General features: G+C 62.6%; 1 protein-coding gene across 1 annotated transcript; it reads left to right on the top strand.

Moving 5' to 3' along the window:
* Positions 1 to 1,832: 1,832 nt before the first annotated feature.
* AQP1 (aquaporin 1 (Colton blood group)) lies at positions 1,833 to 14,585 on the top strand. The gene is made up of 4 exons (XM_036327697.1): positions 1,833 to 2,435; positions 11,157 to 11,321; positions 11,694 to 11,774; positions 12,747 to 14,585. Exons 1-4 carry the CDS (start codon positions 2,046 to 2,048, stop codon positions 12,924 to 12,926), a joined length of 816 nt encoding a protein of 271 aa, XP_036183590.1. The 5' UTR covers positions 1,833 to 2,045; the 3' UTR covers positions 12,927 to 14,585.
* Positions 14,586 to 15,383: the final 798 nt, after the last annotated feature.

Genomic DNA, 15,383 nt, shown 5'->3' with positions numbered 1-15,383 from the left:
AGCAGGAGGGAAGAGGAGGGTATGTGTCTTAGAGGACATTGAGGGGAGAGGGTCCCGCTCCAGACCCCCCTGGCTGGGGGTGCCCAGCACGCCTCCGGAGCCTGGTCTGAGGGGAAGCAGGGCCAGCCCCTGGAGCCCGGGCGTGGGGGATCTCAGGGCTGTGGACCCAGGGCCAGGGCGAGAGGGAGCCTCCCGGCTGCGGAGAGCCGAGCCAGTGCTGCCCGGAGTGACTGATGTGGAGGAGGTTCTGGAAGTGGCCCCAGTAGGCTGGTGCTCTCTCCTCTCTCTCTCTCTCTCTCTCTCTCTCTCTCTCTCTCTCTCTCTCTCTCTGATAGTTAATAGGGTACAGGTTACCTCTGGCCTCAGCTGCTGGGTCTCTCTGAGCAGACAGGACACGCCGGCCACCACACTGACTTCACCTCGTGCCCACTCTGTCCTGTGCTTGCAGGCACTTGGTGCACTGGGGTAGACGCTCCCCCCACCTCCTCCCCCAGCAGGCTTCCTCCCAGCAAACACCAGCCTGACCCCTGGTGGCTCATTGCTGGGGCCGGGAAGGAGGGTGGCCAGGGGAGGGGCCTGCTGTCTTCTCTGCAGATGGCCCCTGGACAGGCGGTACCAGACCCACACACTCACCCCTGCCCCGCCCCCGGTACCTGCAGAACTCGGGGAAGTCCTTCCCTCACTGGGCCTCAGTTTCCCACCTATAAAATGGGGACAAGCCACCACTCACACACAGGGTGGCCTGGGGCAGGCAGGAGGCGGAAGAGGCCAGGGTACGGGCTCTCTCCTGGGCCAGGCCTCAGGGCTCAGGGCTCAGGGCTCAGGGCTTGGGCTCGGCCTGGCCCTCCTCCACACACTAAGGTGCAGCAGCTCAGTGCATTGTCTGTTTCCTCCTCCCACCTCCCGCTCCTGGCACATCTCCCCCTTTTCGCTCTGGTCTCTGGGCCCAGTCGGGTCTCCCCTCTTTCAGCCGGTCTCACCCCTGGGCACGCTCTTCGTTTCTCCTCTTTCTCCCTGGCCCGCGTCACTGCCTGCCTGGGGATCTCTCTCTTTCATTTCCATTCTTGTGATGACTCTACTTCTCTCTTAGTGTGTCTTTCTCTCTCTGCAGGGCTGTGTCCGCTCCCCTTCCCTCCCCGTCTGTCTGTCCTCCTTCCTCACTCTCCCCTCCTCCCCTTTCCCTCCTGGCTTCCAGTCTTGCCTCTGTCTCCTGTGGTTCTGCCCCTGAATCACTGCTGGGAATTGCCCCAGAAGCTTGAGGCCTCCTGGAGTGGGGGCACCCAGCCCCCTCACCTCTCTCGGGTCTGCCCTTGGCCCCAGAGCGGGGCTGGTCCGCAGACAGCTCTCAGACTTCTGATACCTTGGTGCCCCCTTGGCTGAGGTCTGGCGGTGTGCCTGGGGCTCTGGGACATCCCTGAGGTGACATCCAGTGGCCAGCCTGGGACTAGGGTGCAGGAGGCCCAGGCTGCCCCTCCGGATGCCTGGACACATGGATTCCAGACTAACGCCAGTCTGGGGTGGGATGGGGATGCCAGACCAGCAGAGTCATGGTGCCCGCCTCCAGGGAGGGCAATGTCCACCCTCCAGGTCCAGCCTGCTAAACGCACCCCCCACTTCTGGAGTGCCTGGCTCTTGCCCTTGGGCACCCCCTAAGCTTTGCACACAGGGCGGGGACACCTGGATTTCTGCAGCCCCCTGAGTGGGGCCCACTTGGAGGAATTTCCCAAAGCCTATTAGCAGTGGCAGCCTCCTGCCTGCCTCCTCGTCTGGGCAGGGCGGAGGGCGGAGGGAGAGAGGCAGGGAGGGGTGAGAGGAGGAAGGGAAAAAAGTTGGCAGGCCAACAGCAGAGCTGTGTCTGCATCCATCGCCGAGAGGAGGCCCGTGCGGTGTGGGGCGGGCCAGGAGCAGGAGAGGCCTTCCTCCCTTTGTGCTCCCCCTCCTCTCCTCCCCCGGGGGCCCTATAAATAGGCCCAGCCCGGGCTGTGGCTCAGCCCTCAGAGGGAGTCAGGCACCAGGCAGCGGTCTCCAGCCAAGCCCCCGCCAGCATGGCCAGCGAGTTCAAGAAGAAGCTCTTCTGGAGGGCAGTGGTGGCCGAGTTCCTGGCCATGACCCTCTTCATCGTCATCAGCATCGGCTCTGCCCTGGGCTTCAACTTCCCGCTGAAGAACAACCAGACGTCAGGTGCGGCCCAGGACAATGTGAAGGTGTCCCTGGCCTTCGGGCTGAGCATTGCCACGATGGCCCAGAGCGTGGGCCACATCAGCGGCGCCCACCTCAACCCAGCGGTCACCCTGGGGCTGCTGCTCAGCTGCCAGATCAGCGTCCTCCGGGCCGTCCTGTACATCATCGCCCAGTGCGTGGGGGCCATCGTCGCCACCGCCATCCTCTCGGGCATCACCTCTTCCCTGCCCGGCAACTCCCTGGGCAGCAATGCGGTGAGTGGGGTGGGCTTTCGAGTGGTGCTGACATGGCCTCGGTCTCATCCTCCGCCCATTGTGCAGATGGGGACACTGAGGAGCAGGGAGGACAAGAGGTGGCCGGAGATCACGCAGAGTTGGGGCTGGAACTCAGCTCTGCACGCAGCCCAGAGCCGGCTTCCTGCCGGGCACTGGGAAGCTGAGGCCCCGAGAATAACAGTCTTGCCAACGTCCCCTGAGGCCATCTATTGTAGGGACCGAGCCCTGGAGGCAGCTAGTGTTGGGCCAGCAGCTCCTCACCTCTGGCCTGTAGGTTCTGGCCCCTCAGCCCTGCCTGTGCAGCCAGCTCCCTGCTCCTGCAGCCTGGACGCTGGGACAGTCAGCCCCTGTCCCCAGCCCCCCCAAACCAGGGGCCTGGCAGCCAGGTCTACAGGGGTGTGGGCAGTGGAGCCCCTCCTGGGGGACCCACTGATCTCCAGGGAGCCCCACAGGTCCCCAGACAGACTGCCTTCAGGAAACCCCCTCCCGCTCCTCTGGCCCCAGGAATGGGAGAGGCTGGGGGCCGAGAAGGCTTTCTGGGCTGTTGGCAGGTGGTTTTCCTGGATCACAGGGCGGGACAGGCAGAGACCTCTTGCCTCGGGTCTGGGCTTCACTCTGTGGCTGGGCACTGGGAGGTGTGGCCTGGGTGTCTCTGTGTGTGGACGGGTGATACACGTGGATGGCGGCATGGGGCTGGAGTGAGCGTAAGCCCCGCGCTCCCGTGTGTGTGTGTGTGTGTGTGTGTGTGTGTGTGTGTGTGTGTGCATGTTAGTGGGCTGTGTGAGCCTGGGTGGGGTGAGGGGGTCCCCGCCTGTGCCTTCTGCTCCTGGCTTGAGTCGGGCGTGGGCTAGGGGCACTAATGATGAGCAGATGTTGGCAACTGGGTGGCAGCTGCTGAAAAGAATTCCTCGCGGGCGCTTAGCACAGCTAATTGGCCTTTGGCCGCCGCCGCCCGCTGTCGCAGACCTGGGCTTTTCCAGACCCCGAGCCAAGTGCATACTCAGGCCCCACTTGGGCCACGGCAGGGGGTGCTTTGGCCCGAGAGGCTGGCTGAGGCTGGAAAGATGTTGAGGAGCACCGAGGGCGGGGTGGGGGGTGCTCTCCCGGGCGGGGAGAGACCAAGGAGCAGAGAGGAGGAATTAGATCTCGTGCGGAGAGAGGAGGCTGGCGGGCCCTGGGCGGGCGGCGGGCGTGGGGACGGTGAGAGATGGCACTGGGTGGTGACTGGGGCTGTCCTCGGGCTTCCCCGCCAGTGTTCAGCCCCGCGGTAGGATCTGTGCAGAGGGCAGCGCACAGCCCTGCCCAGGGGATTAGCGCTTGTGTCACAGTGACACCTCGCCCAGCCCTCGGGAGAGCCGGTGCTGCTCAGCCCAAGGTTAAAGATTAGCCCTGCAGCTGGAGTTTAGACTTTAGTCAGGAAGGCACGGCCGGGAGGGTGTAAAGGCCACGGCCCTCCGGCCTCAGCCTCTCCGGTGGGGGCAGAGCCAGGCCACCTCAGGGAGTGCCCTTCTGGGCAGGGGGGTTCACACTGGAGCTCAGCCGGCATGATGGGCTGGGGGAGTGGTCCCCCGAGGGGAGGAGTCATGTCCCTAGGTTTTCTCGGCCCCTCCTGACCCTCCCTCTCCAGGGACAGGCAGGACAGGCCTCTGCTGGGGAGCTTGGTCCCTCCGCCACAGTGTGCCAGGCAGATGCCATCCGACCTGGCCACACCGTGCTCCAGTATCTCGTCCCCTTTCTGATCTCCACTTTCCAAAGTCGCCCTAATACCTGGGCTGGGCAGGCGGTAGGCAGGCTGTAGGAGGAGGAAGGGGCGGCCTCATTGGGGGGCCTGCCCTGGGCTGGGGGGCAGTCCTATCTGCTGCTAACTTGCTGCTTTCCTTGGAGCCCAGGGCCCTGAGGCTGCAGGAGGGCACCTAGGTGTCTGATAGCTCTTGCCACGCCCGCACTTCCCGCAAGCTCACTGTGGGCTGGCGGTTATCACCCTGCCCAGGGCTGGGGGAGGCCCCAGGGGCCGAGCTGGACATGCATGTGCTGAGCATTGTGGTGGGGCCCAGGCACTGCCCCGTCCACCTGCTGGAAGCAGTGTCTCCCACCCGCCAAGGGGGCCTGTCAGACACTGGACCTGGGATCCGATGGGACCGGGAGTGTGTGTGTGGTGGGGTGGCCTCAAGGCCTCAAGAGGCACAGAGACCAGTTTACAAAGCTGGTAGTTTGCTCTTTCCTCCAGACCCTGCGGGGGGGGGGGGTGGGAGGGGGGATCCCCTTGGGCCCTGGGCCCCACCCAAACCCAAGCCTGGGTGGAGCCAGTCATTGGCATGGAGATTTCCAAGGAAAATAGGGAAAAAAGTGGCAGGAAGTGGTTGGGGTGAGTCAGGGGATGTCTCCCGGGGACATGGCCCAGAGAACTTTCTCCCCACTGAGTCCGGGCTCAGGGTACGTCCTGGAGGGACCACGGGCCTGTCCAGCCTGCAGGACTCCCGGCCCCTCTCGGCTGGTTCTAAGGGTCAAACTCCAATTTTGGCCCAGGTGAGAGGCTTGGGGGTGGGGGTGGGGGGTGGTGGTGGTGCCCCGCCTGCTCCTGCCAGAGCTCAGCCACTGTTACCCGGTGTGACTCCACGCAAAGGCCTTGCCCCTTGCCCGATGGCCCTGGGCCCCATCTGAGAAATGGGCACATAGCAGGGCGTGGCTGGGCTCTGGATGTAGAAGGTGCTGTCCTGAGCACTCTGGCTCCTTTGACTCTCCCCTCGGCTGTCTCACCTCGGCCGCCTGCACTCAGGGCCAGGGCTGCTGCAGGCTGGTGCGGGCTGAGTCAGCTGCCTCCCTGCCCGGGGGAAGCCCACGGTCTGGGCGAGATAAGCCCCGTGCACAGCTGCCCGTGATATGAAGCAGGAGGCAGGTGTGATAAGAGGTGTCAGGGTGGCCAGGGAACTTCTGACCTACGGGGAGGGGAGGGCCAGGCAGGCTTCAGGGAGGAGGTGCCATATGAGCCTCAATGAGGAGACCCCACTAGGGAAGGGCTTTCAGCATAGGCTAGGGGTCAGGGAGAGGTCATGGCCTGGGAGTTGTGGGCGGTGGCCGGGCTGGGGTCCTGGCAGGAGGGTGGGCTCTGGAGGATGGTGAGGGCTCAGGATCAGGCCAGGGTCTGACTGAGCCCTAGAGGGGCCGGGATTCCTGGCCATCCCAGAGCCTGCGATGTCAGCCCCTTAGGGGGCTCAGGCAGAGCACAAACTCTGCTCTTTGGGGGTCTCTCTTAGCCCTGCCGATTCAGGGCTTGACTGCCTTTGCCTGCTGCACCCGAGGGCAGACCTCAGCCCTAAACTTGCCTCTTCTCTGGTTTCCCGGGCCTCAGTTTCCCCAACCACAGAGTGAGAAGCCCCTACGCCACCACCTCTTCCAGAGTTGGGGACCACTCCTGCCTCCTCCAGAGCCGGCGGTGGGCTGGGGAAAGGGAGGCCAGAATTTCCCAAGGACCCTGTCCGCCAGGCCTGCACAGGGGCTGGGCGGGGCGGGGCGGGGCGGGCTGGCTGGTGGTGCCACAGCTGGGCCCTGTAATTACTGTTTCCAGCCCGGCCCTGATGAGGGGGAGGCAGGGAGCAGGCCTGCGGTGGAGACGTCCCTCCCCACAGACCTCTGAGGCTGCCTCCCCGCCCCCCCCCACCCCCCAGCCTCTCAGCGGCACCGCTGGCCCCTGGTTGCCCACTTGACTCCTGCCCGGGCCAGGCTCGCGGGGAAACCCGCATCGGAAGGGGTGCAGCTCTGAGACGGTGCCTCGGTCCGAGGGGACGCACCTTGCCCTGCCTCCCCAGGCCACAGCCCCCCTCTCCCACCTCGCAGGCCTCCCCAACCTGAGCTCCGACCCAGACAGTGCGCCCCGCTTTCTCTAGGGCTCTACCCAGAGGGTGTCCTTCAGCATCCGACCAGGGGCTCTCCCCAGGGAGCGCACATGTGCCCCTGCCCGCCCCTGGCATAGGAAGCCCCGTTTCTTACAGGCAGAGCCTCCCGGGGGACCTGGCCCCCATCCTCTGGAGGAGCCAGTGGCCGGGGCTGAGCCACACACCTGTGGGTGTGGCAGAGAAGTGTCACGGCCAGGGTCCCCTTGGCGGGGCCTCTCCCAGGGCCCAGAGGGGCTCCTGACCCACAGTGCTGCCCAGTGGGGTGAGCACACCCGAGGCTGAACCCACCTCAGAAGATGGTGGAAGAGGCCGGAAATGAGCAGTTCCTTCGCGTGCCTGAAACCCACCGCCAGGAAGCTGTCCGCTCAGTACGGAGGATTTTGTTTTAATTGGAAGAGGCTGTCTCCCAGCCAGTGAGTGCCTGTCATCAGGGCCCTGCAAGGAGGCTTTGCCCGGCAGCCAGCTGTAGGGGCACCTGGCCTGTGGGCATAGCAGGGTGGGCAGAGGTCCTGTGACGGGCTCTGCACCGGAGGGTGGCCCTGGGTCTCGGAGGCGGGGGCCCACGTCGGGAAGGGAGGGGTCCTGGAGTATCCAAGCCAAGGCCCCCGTTTTCCTAAGTGGACACGCTTAAGCTGCACCAACACATGCACTCCCAGACACACACATGCACACCCCCACACGCACACACTCACACACGTACACACACACTCACCCCCTACACGTACACACACATACACACACTCACCCCCCCACACGCACACACACGTCCCCCCCCACGCACACACTCACACACACGTACACACATATGCACATGTGCACACACATGCACTCACACACTCCCCCCCACACGCCGACACTCACACACATGTACACACACACACGTACACACACACACATCCCCCACACACACATGCTCACACACACTCACACCCCCCACATGCATACACACGTACACACACTCACACACACATACACACACATACACACACTCACACACACGCACACACTCACACACATACACACACATACTCTCACTGGTACATGGCACAGGGGGCACATGCACATGGGTGTGGGGCAATTCTCAAGTCTGGGTGGCTCCACTCAGGCCTTGGGACGCAGAGGGTGGGGCAGGCATCCTCAATGGAGCCTCTTCCTCTGCCGCAGGGCAGGGGTTGCCAGGAGGGAGGGAGGGAGGGAGGGAGGCAGGAGGAAGCCATTGCTTTGTGTATTGTTTCTTGTCAGGAAGATGGAATGGCTTCTGCAAGTAAATAAAGGGCCTTCTGAGACCTGCTCTCCCTCACTCGAGGGGCCTCCTTCCCGTCTCCTCCCCGCTCCCAGCCAGTGGGGGCGCCTTTGTGTGGGTATGCGACACACAGGACACACACGGCGACACCCCCAGCCATGCCACCCATTATGGCCGTCCAGAGCCACGTGCTAACGGAGCCCGCCTCAGTGAGCCGGGACCCGGGCGGTGGGGGTGCTCGGAGTCGGTGGCACCCACCGGCCAATGCACAGTAGGTGTGTCTGAATGTTCCACGTGGGCTGGAAAAGTGTATATTCTCAAATTTGGGGGTGCAGGGGTTGACATATTCTCCTTAAATCAAGCACTTGCGCACACGGATGCCCATGGAGGGATACACGGGGCCCTGTGAGGCCCCCAGGGTGAGTGCTGTGCCTTGGGGGCAGCCTCGCTGTCTCCCGTCCCCTGCTCTTCTAGGGAAGATGCTCAGAGCCCCAGCAGGCCTGGCTCGGAGCCCCCAGGTGTGGGGTGCCAGCGTCCAGGCCAAGTAGGGGGCCCAGGCCTCGGAAGTTACCTTGGTCAGCTTGCCCATGGGCAGGAGAAAGAGTTTGAGGCTTATTGCCTGGAGAGGTCAGCCCTGTTTCACTCTGTTGCCAGGACACACTGGCAGCTAAAGAACCATCTCCTGCCGGCTCCTCAGTCCAAACTGGGAGCAGCCCGGTCCCTTGGCCTGGCCTGTGGCAGCCAGCGCCTTGGCCTGTGCGTGTGCATGTGGGAGGCACAGACCCGGGGCAAGGATCCTGGCTGTGCTGCCTCCTCCCTGAGCCTCAGCTTCCCCACCCACCGTCATACAGGGCCCTTGCATTGGCCGCCCGCAAGGCCCCCGGAAGCTGACGACTGGCCAGTGGTCCCCCAGCTGGAAAGCAAATAAACCTTCCTTGGGGGCCAGAGAGCTTCCCGGATCCACTGCCTCCGGAGGGGGCAGTTCTAGATAATTAGCATCCTCACCACTTACGTAAACCACACAGCGAGTGTCCCCTCCAAGGGCGGGGCAGGGGCTGGGAAACCTCCCGCCCTGCCCTCACTGAGCTCTCAGCCGGGGTGGGAGTGGGCACCCCCATAGGAGGCAGGAGGTTTGGGCAGTCCAGTGAGGGCCAGGATGGGTAACCACAGGAGCTGACCCCGGCCAGGGACCTGGGAAGGCTTCTTGGAGCTGGGGTGGTGGTGTGTGGGGGGGTGTCTGAATGCACTTGAGAGTCGGCTGCGGTGGGCTTGGTATGCACACTCACATCTTTCGGGGCTTTGCATGGGCGGCGTGGGTTATTCTGTTATTTACACTCGCATGCACAAACTGTTACTTTCCTTGGCGGCCTTCATCAGTGAACTATCAGCCCTGGGCTGGGTGAAAGGGCCTGGGATGTGCAAACATGTATTTTTCTCCATAACAAGTGACCACAACTGGGATTGGCTGTATTTTTAATTGTTTCCAATTTAATGGGTTATAAATAGTAACATATGTTTAGAACTTTACCCGCTCTTTCCTGGACATCAAGTTTCAACAGACCTTTCCCTACCCCTTCCAGTTCTGAATCATCAAGTTTTTCCAGATGTCAGTCACACCAGGGCAATGGCAGTCCAAGGAGAGGTGGTCAGTAGACAGTGAAGCAATCAGGGGAGGCTTCCTGGTGGTGGTGGTGGTGGTGGTGGTGGTGGTGGTGGTAATCGGTTTTGGGAGAGGAAGATCATCAACCCATGTGGCTCTGGCAGTCAGGTTCTGAGGGGTCTGGGCAGTCAGGAAGGGACATCCTAGAGATCCCAGGGCAGGCGGCCCATTCCTGTGGACACAAGAGGGCAGGGCATGGCACCAGTCCCTGCTCACTTTGCATGAAAAGTGGTGCCTCTGGGGAGAGCAGGGGCTGGGATGCTCAGACCTGGTGAAGAACCAGGGGAGGAGATGAGCTCATCCAGGCCACATCTGTGAGAGCGGCGGGTGTAGATGGGGGAGTATGAGGCAGGAGCCACTTAGAGCAAAGGCTCCATTAATCAGCGTGGAAGGGCTGGTTTCAGGCCTCCGGCCAGCTAGCAATTAGGCCGACCCTGGAGAGCGGAGGAGAGGCAGGAGGGGGAGGAGCCTGAGCTTCCTGGGCGCTCAGACACTGAGGGTAGTGGCAGGTGTGAGTGTGATGGGCATTGGTACAAGCGGCCCTGCCTCACCAGCCTGGCATCCATGGAGCCTGTTTCAGCACCAGGCAGGCCTCCCTCCTGTCTCCACACCCCTGCACAGCAGGCCCCTTCCCTCCTGCCTGTCCCAGGCCTGGGACAAGAGGAAAAAGAACCAGAACAAAGCCACAACTCTCCTGATCCAAATGCCCCAGGACAGCCCCCCTGGCCTTGGATCTAGGTTATAGATGGGGAAACTGAGGACCAGAGAAGCCAGGTCATGGTCATGGCGTCAGCGAGTCGGGGAGCACAGAGGGCTGGCTGAGCAGGGCTGCAGCGAGGGGCAGGGATGTGAGTCACTCCCTGTGACCCAGGGCTGCAGACAAAGGCGGGAAGAGAATTGTTCTCATGAGACGCCCTCACTGTGAGGCTGAGAAAACTTCTGGAGGGAGGAGAAGCGCCCCCCACCTAGGATTCTGCAAAGTGCCCGACTACCTGGGAGACACCACCTCCCCTCTGGATGGAACTTCAAGTTTAGGCTTCGTTGGACACACCAGCCCTGCCTGGGAGATGGCAGCCTATGCAGCCACATCCGGGCATCTTTGTGGGTGGGCCTGTGCTGATGTGGCCCAGCCTCTCTGTGTGGGCACCTGGTCCTGAGACCCGCCCCCTGGGGGCAGGGCAGGGACTCCTGGGGAAGGGTCTCCCTCGTGCAGCCGCAGGGGGCAGGCTCCGGTGACCTCACAGCAGCTCCCATTCCCTTCCTTTTCCATGAGTCATGTTACTAAAAGCGGCCCAGGGGCAAGTGACAGCTAGATGTGGTGGTGGTGGTGCCAGGGGTGGGGGGTGTGGGGGTGCCTATGTGGCCAGAGAGAGGGAAGGGGCTGGACCAGGAGGGAGAGGGAGGGGTAGGCAGGGAATGCACGGCCAAGAAGTGGGAGAGCGTCTCTGGATCAGGGGAGACAGACAGAGGTGGGGAAGGAGACAGGCACGAAAGAGAGAGGCACAGAGAGAGCTGGGCTGGCTGAGGAGGATCCTCCCAGCTTTGGGAGTTTTAGATGCAGCCAGGGATGGGGTAGAATGTTCTGGACTTTTGGGTAAAAAGCAATGTCTCCAGCTGGGCCCTCCCACCCATTTGCAGTCATTCCTATGATTGTGGCCGAGTGTCCCTCACCATCTCCTCCCATGCCTGGGCCTTGCCCCAGACCTCCCTGGCCTCTGGGCAGGTACCAGGGCCCAGCTGGTGCCTCCTCAACAGGAGTGAGAGGGACAAGGCCTGGTGCCCACTACCAGCTGTGTGTGCCTGGGGCGGGCCCAGCCCCTCTGGGCCAAGCCAGGGGTGATGTGGTGGGCTCTCAGTCCCCACCTGCCCTGCTCACGGAACCTCGCTGTCCCTGTCCCCTACAGCTGGCCTCCGGCGTGAACGCGGGCCAGGGCCTGGGCATCGAGATCATCGCCACCCTGCAGCTGGTGCTGTGCGTGCTGGCCACCACCGACCGGAGGCGCCGTGACCTGGGGGGCTCAGCCCCCCTCGCCATAGGCCTCTCTGTGGCCTTGGGACACCTGCTGGCGGTGAGTGGGGGCCTTCCCCTGGGGGGTGGGGGTGGAGAGGGCAGGGCCAGGCAGGGGCTGTCGGGGTACCCTGTCATGGGCAGTGGAAGGGACCCAGGCTGGGCTCTTTCTGTGGGGCTATCAGCTCTTTAGGCCTTGGCGGGCTGGAGGTGGGGGAGGGAGGGGGAGGGGGGAAGGAGGGGGGTGGTAGGGGGGAAGGAGAGGGGGTGGTAGGGAGGCAGGTTCTGCCCAGGAGAGGGAAGGGCAGGGGCCTCCTGACCATCTTTCTGGTGCTGATTGCCATCTGTCTGTCTTTTCTCTGTCATTTTCCCCCTCTCCCCTTGTCTGTTTCTCTGTCTTCCCTCCCTCTGCCCACGTCCTTCCCCTTCACAGATCGACTACACAGGCTGCAGCATTAACCCTGCCCGGTCCTTCGGCTCGTCGGTGATCAGTAACAACTTCAAGGACCACTGGGTAAGGGCTGAGGGCTGCCTGTGGAGGTGGGGGAGAGGCTTCGGTGCCTGCGGAAGTCCGACCCCACCCTGTGGCAGCTTCTCCCAGCGCAGAGGCTCTGGGAGGAGCCAGGGCCGAGGGGACCAGGACACGGAGCTGAGATGGGGAGCCCGTGGGGCCAGGCCTGGAACAGCGAAGGCTGGGGTCCCCTCCCAGCTCAGCCAGCAGCACAGCCGAGAGTCAGGCCCGAGTCCTGGCTCTGCCACTTTCCAACTGAGCATGATCTGGGCAGGCGGCTGGCCTCTCCAAGCCTACTTCCTGAGCTGTGAAGTTGGGGTGCGGCGGCACCCCCTACCCACAAGGGGGGACAACTGGCCTCACCGCCTGCAAGCTGAGCTCAGCCTGGGGTCGGTGCTCCATGGATTTAGCTGTTCTTACTGTTGGTGTGCTTTAAAAAATATGTTTTTATTGTTTTTTAGAGAGAGAGGAAGGGAGAGGGAGAGAGAGATAGAAACATTGATGAGAGAGAAACATTGACTGGCTGCCTCCTGCATGCCCCCTACTGGGGATGGAGCTCATAACCCAGGTATGTGCCCTGACCGGGAATCGATCCATGACTTCCTGGTCCATACATCAATGCTCAACCACTGAGCCACATCGGCCGGGCACGTTGGTGTTTCTGTTCCAGGCCAGCCTTTACCCAACTAGCCTCTGTGACCCTCTGCAGCTGGGCGGGGCAGTGGCCACCCTCAGAAAGGGGCTGAGCTGGGCCACACGGAGGCCGGGGGGTGCCCACTACCACTGTCCGTGCTCGGGCCAGATGTGGGGGGCACTGGAATCAGGATGTTGGGGTGCAGCACTGACACAGGTGGGAGAGACCCCCTCATTGGGTGGTGGGGCGGGGAGCTCAGGGACAGCATCCCAGGGGCGGGGCCTGTCCATAGCGCCCGAAGGCTGCCCGGCGCCCTCTGAGCACGCCTGCTCTGCTCCTAGGTGTTCTGGGTGGGGCCGTTCATCGGGGCTGCGCTCGCCGTGCTCATCTACGACTTCATCCTGGCCCCGCGCAGCAGCGACCTCACAGACCGCATGAAGGTGTGCACCAGCGGCCAGGTGGAGGAGTACGACCTGGATGGCGAAGACATCCACTCCAGGGTGGAGATGAAGCCCAAATAGAGGGCCTGGCCCCGCGCACTCACCTGGGGACCGGGGCAGGGGCGGGCGGAGGGCGGGGCAGGGGAAACCCATATTGTAGACACTCTGACGAGCTGGCCAAAGTTTCTTGCCAAAGACCCGCGGGACTTGCGTGGCCAAGCCTGATTTGGGCTGTTTCTATCACTTTCTTCCTCTTTCTCTCTTTCCTGGCCTTGGGGCTTCCTGGAGACCAAGACTCCCCACTCGTCCACTCCCTTGAGGTCACAGAGGAGGTGAAAGAGAGGGACCCACCCTCAGAGTGTGACAGGAGGTGTGCCAGAAAGCCCCTCACCCCACGACAGCTCACCAGCTCACCTGCCGCACGTGCCTGGGCCCCGCTGTCATCGTGGTTTTTTGCGCCTTTGGGCGTGGCCTTCTCCTGTAACTTGCACTTTGCCCCCAAGGGTGTTTCGCAGGGAAAGAGACCCCAGGAGGGCGGGTCAGGAGAAAGCAGTGACCAGCTTTGCCCGTGCACTTCGCTTTGCTCCCAGGGCCCCCGTCCGAGAGCGGCAGGGACAGAGAGAGCTCCGTGGCCCGAGGCCCCTCTCTGGGGGTCTGTGAGTGTAGACACGCTGTGGGCTCCGGAAGATGTTGTCTGCACCAGCATCTTCCACTCGCGCTGGGGCCTTTCCCCCAGCACAGGTGCAGCAAGGACGCATGCGTGTTTCCAAGCAGCGAGCAGCAGCCAGTCCTGCCGCTGCAATCGGACAGGGCCTGCTGCTGCCCAGTGAAGGGCATTTAGGGGTCAAGGAGGAACACCTACGTTTCCTCGCTGAGTTTTAGTTGGTCTTGTCCACCTATCACTGCACCATCTTGACCATTGTTTGGTTCTCCGCTTCCTCCTGCCAGAGGAGGCACAGGTCGCTGTTACACAAGGGTATGTTTACGAAAGGACAGTTTAGGGACAGATGTGGCTCAGCCCACAGCAGCAGATACCCTTGCTGATCGTGAGGGGCGAGGAGAGGCTTGGCCCTGGTGCTGAGCTCCTGGCTGGAGGCGTGCAGGGAGCTGGGTGACCTGCACAGGCTCCCGTGTGACCCAGGCCCCAGCCTTCCCTCCTCACTTACCTGGAGGGAGAGTCGGCCTTGACCTGATGAAGGACCTACGGCTGCAGCCCAAGTACATACAGTTCAGAGCACAGGGTCTGTTTCAGGGGCAGCCATCTACACAGTCCATCCAATTCCACCAGGGCCAGAGCAGGTCCCCCAGGTGCCCATAGCCGCGATGGTGACAAAACCGAGACCCCATACCCAGGTATCTAGAAGCAGGAGGCCTTCACAGTCCCCGAGCCCATCTGCACGTTCTTTCCCATCCCCTAGCAGGGACTTCCAGCCCAGATAAGGAAACTGAGGCCCAAGGTCCCACAGCTAGGTCATGATTTGCCCAGGCCTATCAGCCAAGGCCATGTCTCTGGCTACTACCTGGCCCATGAGACTGGCCCCTCTCACCCCCAGCTTCTCAGTTTCGGCCTGGCCAGGGGGCTGAGGGTTGTGCTGGAGGGGAGAAGGGGGCAGACCCACCCCCCTGCCTGTCCTTGCTGCTGTTCACCAGGCCCTGCTTCTGCCTGCTCTGCATATGTCTCTTGGGAATTGAAATTTCATTGTATGTTAAGAAAATAAAGGAAAATGACTTCTAATGTCATCCAGGCTTCCTGCGGTTTTCTTTCATCACCGGGTTTCCACAAAAGATCTCCGGGTCTGGGAGGAGAGAGGGACGCTCACGGGAGGCCCTGCCTGCCCTCCTGCCCCAGGACCCCTGGTCTCAGGGGTGAACACAATCCCAGCCTGAGGGACACAGGGTCCTGCCTCTGATAGGGCCCGTTTTTTATTCTAGCACATGAAGGGGTGGGGAGCAGCAGGACTGAAGTGTGACAGGCCCATTAGCCTCTCTGCCCTCCTCCTAGCAGGACCCAGGGAGCACCAGGGACTGCCCAGGTGTCCCTCCTTGTTCCTTCATTCATATTTCTGACCCTACCCACCCCTGTGCTGGGTACTGGGGCCCAAGGCTCAGTCCCCTGGGGGAGGCAGACCCATGCAGCCGAGCTGAGCGGGGTGAGCACCAGGCACAGGCAATGACCTGCAGAAGCTCAGAGGGAGGCAGCTCAGGCCAGGAGCTCTGTGGGCACCTCCATCCCGAATCACGAGCCACATCCACTGGGAATGGGCATTTTCCCAGGAGGGTCTGTGGCTTTGGTCAGAAAAGAGAGGTCACGGTGGACTGGCCTCTGCCTGGAGGGGACCAGCAGCTGGGAAAGGACCCCTCTGTCTGGCCCTTTCCCTGTCCCCGTGCAGCCCAAGGCCAGCGCGGGCTGGAAAAGGCCCTGTGTCCCACCCCAGGCCTCTTGAACTGACAAAATCCCTCCCCACTCATGGCTTCCCCTGCAGTGTTTGTGTGTGGGGGGGGCATGGCAGGTATGTGTGTCTTCATTCAACATGGGGC

Source organism: Myotis myotis, unplaced genomic scaffold, assembly GCF_014108235.1.
Source record: "Myotis myotis isolate mMyoMyo1 unplaced genomic scaffold, mMyoMyo1.p scaffold_m19_p_11, whole genome shotgun sequence".
NCBI lineage: Eukaryota > Metazoa > Chordata > Mammalia > Chiroptera > Vespertilionidae > Myotis > Myotis myotis.
This window is presented reverse-complemented; position numbering and strand designations above follow the sequence as displayed.